Source organism: Rosa rugosa, chromosome 7 (assembly GCF_958449725.1).
Source record: "Rosa rugosa chromosome 7, drRosRugo1.1, whole genome shotgun sequence".
In the NCBI taxonomy this organism is placed as follows: Eukaryota; Viridiplantae; Streptophyta; class Magnoliopsida; order Rosales; family Rosaceae; genus Rosa; species Rosa rugosa.
In genome coordinates, this window is record NC_084826.1 from 15,797,215 (window position 1) to 15,804,616 (window position 7,402).

At 39.5% G+C, this 7,402-nt stretch overlaps 1 protein-coding gene across 1 annotated transcript; it reads right to left on the bottom strand.

Annotated features, from left to right (window-relative positions):
- Positions 1 to 7,146, bottom strand: LOC133719773 (pleiotropic drug resistance protein 2). Its single transcript, XM_062145944.1, has 20 exons — positions 6,440 to 7,146; positions 6,200 to 6,320; positions 5,984 to 6,072; positions 5,800 to 5,884; positions 5,419 to 5,709; positions 5,227 to 5,317; positions 4,160 to 5,060; positions 3,909 to 4,069; positions 3,657 to 3,760; positions 3,329 to 3,494; positions 3,158 to 3,229; positions 2,905 to 3,023; positions 2,460 to 2,792; positions 2,035 to 2,325; positions 1,850 to 1,933; positions 1,590 to 1,723; positions 1,270 to 1,497; positions 983 to 1,154; positions 613 to 867; positions 1 to 506 (listed from the first exon to the last, which is right to left on the bottom strand). The coding sequence occupies exons 1-20, from the start codon at positions 6,820 to 6,822 to the stop codon at positions 237 to 239; spliced, it is 4,350 nt and encodes a 1,449-aa protein (XP_062001928.1). The 5' UTR covers positions 6,823 to 7,146; the 3' UTR covers positions 1 to 236.
- Positions 7,147 to 7,402: the final 256 nt, after the last annotated feature.

Sequence of the window (7,402 nt, forward strand, 5' to 3'; positions counted from 1 at the left end):
TGCATGTATGAATGTATGATCACTTATCATGGCAGAAGTATGGCTTATACAACTGATCAAGATAAACAAAAAGTACATTTTCTCTGTGTCCCTAAAATAGTGATTATAGCTGCATTGGTGGAAAACCAGGACAAAAGAATGTAATAATGCGCAAGATGGACTACTTTACACAGATAAATGCTATCCTATTGTATTGTATAAGAGTCATATTTGTAGCAGTGAGTGAGTGAAGCTGGTTATCTCCTCTGAAAGTTGAGGAACTTGATTCCATATGCAAACACAAAGAAGAAAAGGAGGACCCAGCCAACATGGGCAGCTGCAACAGCCGGAAGGAAATCATAATCAAAACCCAGCTGATCCTTAAGGAACGTCTTCAATTTCATAGTGCCATATCCAGGTAGCACAAGATCAGCATCCTTGTCACCCACTTGAGAGGTCACAAGGCCATATAGTGTCCAAGCCACAGGTGAAGCCCAGTAGTACCACCTCCACCATATTGGGATTTGCTGCTCATAATAAGAAATGTGGTGAGCTATTGTATCCCAACACAAACAGAAAATCAAGTATGATTGATGCATTGTGCAATATTTATTTGGATATGATGTCACATACCGGTCTTGGAATGAGAAACCCGGAAAACAAATTCCAGAAACTGAGGAAAAAGGACATAACAATTGCAGCAATCTGGTGGCCTGGAGTGAGTGCAACAACCATCATCCCATACATTGTGAAGTAGATGAAGCACATCAGTATGTAGTAGTAGAACCAGAGGAATTTGGCTATCTTCCACTCAAATCCAATCATAGAGTAGAGGATAAGAGTGTAGATAAAAGTTTGAATTGCAACATAGATTGTCTCTATGGCCACCTGCAAAAGAAGTGAGATAGCTCCAGTGAAGTATTGTGATAACCAACTTTTGCTAGATTCACTAGGTTTAGAATTATAAAAGTTTCTAGACCAAGTTATCAAGTGTATGAATTACCTGAGAAAATGCATAAGGCAGTTCAGAATACATCCCAGCCGCTCTTTCACGATAGAAAACTGTTCTTTCAATGGCAACAACTGCTTGCACCGCAGAAGCATTTGTAGCTCCAAGGAAAAGCACAGCAGCATACATGGCTCCCAAAAGGTTCATCAGATCTTGTTGTTGGGTTCTATTATATGATGATATTAGTTAACATCAGATACAGATACCAAGAGCATGATATAGTTAACTATGCAGTTGCAGTCAATCAATAAAACTAATTAGTCTAAGGAATGAGATCTTACGTCTGTTGTCCCTTGTTCCAGAAGATAAGACCAAATAAAACACCAATGACTATTGTCATGAAGAACCGGATGGCGTTGTACTGGGGGTTTCTCCAATAAGACCAATGCATTTTCCAGAAACAAGCTTTGCATTGAACAGGGAATGGTTGGGAGTATTTGGTTGGGAAGTAGAGATCCTTGGACCCTGGCACCGGAGTACTAAGCTCTTTGATAAGCTCTTGATTCCTCCTAAAAATACATCAAGAACAAGAGTGAGAATTAATCAAAAGATAGAAAATTAGAGGAACAATAACATTTCGAGGGAAAAAATTCACACTTACTGGTAAAGTGAGGAATTGGCATAAATGTCTGCAAAGTCCACATCCAGTTGAGCCTCAACTGAAGGAGCAGTAACCTCAAGCATCCATGTAGCAGGATTGTAACCATCCTTAATCTTAGTGACCCCAGGAACAGCCTGTAACAGATTTATGTTAGTCCATAGGGCATTAAAAATCAGCATAACTCAGTAATAAATTCCCTGCTCAGATTTTCAAAGCCAAGTACAAATGTAAACAAAACCACAACCACAAAAAAAGCTTACTTCAAAATATTCTACAAGCTTGTGAGATTGGCGACCTAGAGGTCCAGCATATATAACTTGCCCTCCTCGTTTCATCAGAAGCAGCTGCAGAAAGCACAAATCAAGTTGGAAAAATGTAAGAGGCAGGGAGGCGCTAAACAAGAATACACACAGAGGTAACAAAAGACTAGGAGGTTGAGTGATACCTCATCAAAAGCTTCAAAAATATCTATGCTTGGCTGATGAATCGTGCAGACGACAGTTCTTCCAGTGTCCACTGTGTTTCTCACAGTACGCATAACGATGGCAGCAGCCCTGGCATCAAGTCCAGATGTTGGTTCATCCATGAAAATAATAGAGGGGTTGGCTACCAGCTCCACGGCTATGGTTAGTCTCTTCCTTTGTTCTGTTGAAAGACCATCTATTCCCGGAAGGCCAACTAGAGCATCTCTAATGGGATTAAGCTCAACCAACTCCATGACTTCCTCAACAAACATCTGTATCACATCAAAAAAAGAGATCTCAATGTACTGATGATCGTTGAAGAATAGGACTTGAAACTTAGAAAAGAAAAATCTGGTAAGGTCCAAGAAAAGGGATTCTTATCGAGTATGCATTGCATACAACATACCTTTCTTGTTCGGGTCTTTACATTTGAAGAAAGACGGAGCCAGGCTGAATACAGCAGAGATTCGTATACAGTAACATGTGGTGAATGGATGTCATTCTGCTCACAATAACCACTAACACGAGCAAATGTTTCTTGTTTCTTTGGATAACCGGAGATGTTAATACTTCCTTCAATATAACCACCTGTCTTTCTTCCTGCCAAGACGTCCATAAGAGTTGTTTTTCCAGCACCACTAACACCTACAAGTGCTGTCAATACTCCTGGTCTAAAAGCACCACTGACATCTCGTAGGAGCTGAAGGCGATCTTGATCAACTCCTTGACTCTTCATTTCCTATTATTAGATAACAGAAGCTCACTTAACAAAGACCTTTTGAATGATACACAAATGATGAACATTTCTTAAAGGAAAAGACGGCATACAATTTTTACAATGAATAACTTACAGCTGGCATATCGACATAGTAGTTCACATGGTTAAATGCGAGTGAAAGGGGTTGGAAGGGCAAAACCATTCCTTTCATTGGTGCATGCTCTGAAGAACTCCTCAATGCCATATCAATACCTGAAAATTTTCGTAAGAAGTTTTGAAGGTAAGAATTAATTACTTGTCTTAATAGAGACTGCTTGTCCTAGTAGAGACATACTGGTGTGGGAAAAGTAACCACAACTTATAGGAGAGGAGATAAATGTGCAAACCTTCAGTTGATGACTTCCTTTTCTTTTTCTCACTTTTTTCATCAGCTATGACAGCCTTCGAATCTCCAAGAGCTGGTGTTGATAATCCAATACAAGAAAGACGGTTCGTCAACTCTAGAATTTCACATTCACTAATGAAAAAGAAAAAACTTGAAAACGAGATGAACTTACGATTCAGAAAAGTCAATGCAGCAATGAATAAGATGTTAAAGAGAAGAGAAAATCCAAATAGTGCTCCAATACATATCCAGAACCAATATTCATCTGTGAAGAATCCTCTGGACTTAAGGAGGACTTTCCCAACTGTAGGTTCATTAATTCTTGGATCTGGATTTCGCTGCAGGTCCAGTGGATAAGAGTATTTTAGAACTTTCAATAATGTCTTACGCTTGAGAATTCAAAAGCTGGCTATAGTCATATATTTTCCTACACATGAAAGTTGTTTACACAGAATGGAAAATCATGAAATGAAGACTATTAAGCCTATGAGGGATCTTACCGCGCTCCATCTTTTATCGAGGAATTCGTTCATGACAATTGCATTCTGTCCATACATCATAGGAGATATATAGTAGCCCCATATCATCCAAGGCTCAATGTCATCTGCAGTCACAAGAATTAACTATTATATATAATGAAATACCATGATGAAGTATGAAATTTTTTAAAGTGATTTCTAATATCAACCAGGTACTAACAGATTGCTTCAACAAGAAGAAAATGATTCAAGTGAGAAAGATTGAGTGCATACTTTTGGCAACAATAAATCCTCCCAGAACAAACACCATAAGCAAGGTGAAGGTACCGAGAGTATTTGCAACCGTTTCTGTTCTTCCAAGAGCAGCAATGAACCGAAAGAGGGACAGTGCCATTTGATGTATGCCAAAAAAAGCCAAAAACTGTCTGAAAAATCTGTAGTAGTGAATAAAAACAAAATATGAGTGGATATATCTCTGATCCCCATATATTTATATTCCAAGATGAAACTTGAACCCTGTTTACCTGCTAGCAGCTGGAGCAAATCCAATGGTGTAATAAGTAAGAACAATCCATATTGACGACTCCATTAAAGATAGGGGGATCCTAAGGACCCAAATGGGCAAACCAAAAGCCCAAGCAGGATAAAACAAGAAATCCCTCTGTTTATAAAACACAGGAAGCCTGAAAATAGTCATTGCCAGTTCTGCCATTCCATTGAACATGACATTAATCAGACTGAAAAACAGCGCTCCGAAAAATTTTCCTCCATCTTGTACAGTTCCCACTGGCATTTGAGTCCTAAGGAACACAGTGAACGCAATTACTGACATAATTGTTATCTGGGTTGTCTTGAATACATACACAAAAGAATTGCGCTTCATTAGCAGCCACTCCCTTGCAAAACAAGCCTTGAACAGTTCCCAATTTGAAATACCATATTTCTCTTTGACTAATGCAGCTGGGTGAGCTCTTGACTTTTCATAAGGAACCCCAAGTTCCGATGCAATCTGTTGGCCATATTGGAAATTGTTGAAGCACTCAACAAACTCAGCAACTTCAATGTATCTGTAAGGTTCGCTTTTCTTGAACCAGTATTGTTCTTGATCCTTCTTAGATGTTACTTCTTGCAAAAAGTCAGCAACTCCTTTCCTCTCCGGGCATTTGAAACCCATGTATTCAAAGAACTCGAGAACACTCTCACGCGGACCTTGGTACACAATCTGACCTTCTGAAAGTAAGATAAGGTCATCAAACAGCTCAAATGTCTCTGGTGCTGGTTGAAGAAGAGAGATGACCATTGTGACATCCATTATATGTACCATTTGCCTCATGTACCTGCATATCTGAAAAGTTGTGGAACTGTCTAACCCTGTTGAAATTTCATCCATCAAAAGCACCTTTGCTGGTCCAACCAACATTTCCCCTGCATATTGTTCAGGCAAAACCCATTAGGTTGGTAAGACTGTCTGACACATTACATTGCGAGACCATGAATTCGGATCTATTTGGGTAATTCTGATTAAAATTCATCACCCAGACATCGTCTCGCATCATTACTAAACATGTTAGATATCTGACAAGAAGCATACCAGTTGTGACACGCTTTTTCTGGCCACCAGAAATACCCCTTCTCATTTCATCACCAACCATAATATCAGAACAGATATCCAAACCAAGAATCTGTTAATGATTCATAAGAAGTTAGAAATAATTGGATTGATGAAAGATTAAGCTATACATATTTCAGCTTCAGAAAAAAAAAATGGCGATTAAAGACAGACCTTGAGAACATAATCTGTGACCAAACTAGTCTTCTGGCCTGAAACTGAGGTGGCTTTCATGAATGCATCAATCTCAGAATCCGGCTTGATTCCTGCTTCTTTTTCTCTTCTGGAAAGTTCAGCCAGCATTTCATATCTAGTCCCCACACCTAAGCATCGTCCCGAAAAATCCAATGTCTCCCTCACTGTCATTTCTCCATAGTGAAGATCATGTTGACTGATATAAGCACACGTCCTTCGGGGAACAAACTCTCTCAATTCATGACCACAGTAAGTGATGTTCCCAGATACCTGTTCATCATTTCCAAGTCGGTCAATATAGAAATGGTAAAAAAAATTAAGCAATGACAAGTGAAAATTGGACGAGAATTGAATCATCACCCTTAGATCGTCATCAAGCTTCCCAGCAAGTGCCAACAGCAATGTTGTTTTACCTGCACCTGGAGGACCCAAAAGTAGGGTCATCCTGGAAATTACCAAATCAGTAAAAACGTACTACCAGTACTAAAAGGAGTAACCAACACTTTCTATTTCAAGAAACGAAAGGACAAATCATCAAAATTACCTAGAAGGTTTGACTATTCCATTAACATCTTTAAGTATCTGGATCTTTCTCTTCTTTGATGGAGCAAGACGAATCAAACCCAGAACACTCTACAACCCAGAAACCAAATCAAGTAACAAAACAAACTCAATCATCATCCCAGTGAAATTCACTAGATAAACTATATATTTGCAGCCTCAAACATCACAAAACTGATACCAAGAAAAACAAAATTACCTCTGTAGTGTTCAAGGTGGCATTAAGCAGAGTAGGCAGTGCTCTTTTCCCAACATACACATCTCCTTCAATCGACAGATGCTCATATCTAACTTCAACCTTCGGAATCTCAATCCCAACTCTTTAAAGCCCAAAATTCAAAATCAAAAATTAAAAACAATAATAAATCAAAATTAAAAAAATCAAAATAAATTTTTTTTTCTTTGTTAAGACTTAAGAGTGAGCTTCACAGTCTCAAACCTGTCAGTTCTGTCTCTAAGTCTCCTTAGAAACTTTTCATTATCATCTTCCACAACTTTGAGTAGGTTCTCCATCAACACCTTCTTGTCTTGCACTCCAAGCCTCGTAACATCCACTTCATCAGTAACCACTCGTCCATTGTCGAGTACCTGCCGGAGCATCCCTCTTCTAAGTCTGTCGTAAGTCGGAAGCCGCTCGATAGCGGCCCACCGGAGCTCTTCATCCTCGTCCTGCCGGCCACTCCGGTTGAACACGTCCGGCTGGACCTGCCACACCTCCCGGAAACTTGTGGACGCCCAGCTCCGCTTGCTCCCATGTGAACCATAGCTTCTCCGGCTGCTCGTCGACCGGGCCAGATCGTCTCCGGCCAAAGCCAACGCCATTGTGATCTGTTTTGATTAGCAAAACAGCATGAGTAGTACTTTTTACAACTGTAAGTAATCTCGTTGCAGAAAGAACTTTAAGTGACGCCAGCAGCCACCTTCTATGACGGTTCTAAATGATGAAGTGATATCCTAACTAACTCGACGACCACCTGTAAAGGATCGAACTCTCAGAGCCTTAAAGAGTTGTTACTTGGCACCCACTTTTGGTGGCGGCCAGTGTGTCATCGTTGTTATGGAGATTAGAGAGAAACTGAACGTGGGAGTTGATAGATATGTACACGGAAATGGGCACAAGTCTCATCAGGTTTGAATTTAAGGTTGGTTTCATTTGGTTCTGATGATTTATATAGAATAATTTCTATATATATTTGATATTTCTTTTCAACTTTTGAATCTTCGTTCAATTACTTACGTACGTATCTCCTTCTACAGCTCACTTTGTACTGTTTTGTTTTTAATGTTATCTAATAGATTGTCCACTGCTTGAGGTCATTTCGTGACAATCAGTAAGTTAGAGCAACTGGCATTGTTAAAAGCCAATCAACTAAAATTAACCAAACTGCAGTACGTAATTCAG

Excerpts from the sequence above, each read along its gene's own strand:
- LOC133719773 (XM_062145944.1), bottom strand. The coding sequence starts at position 6,822 with ATGGCGTTGGCTTTGGCCGGAGACGATCTGGCCCGGTCGACGAGCAGC. Across the intron at positions 6,073-6,199 it reads CCACCTTGAACACTACAGAG|AGTGTTCTGGGTTTGATTCG; the intron begins GTAATTTTGTTT and ends TCTGGGTTGTAG. Across the intron at positions 868-982 it reads TGCCTTATGCATTTTCTCAG|GTGGCCATAGAGACAATCTA; the intron begins GTAATTCATACA and ends CTTCTTTTGCAG.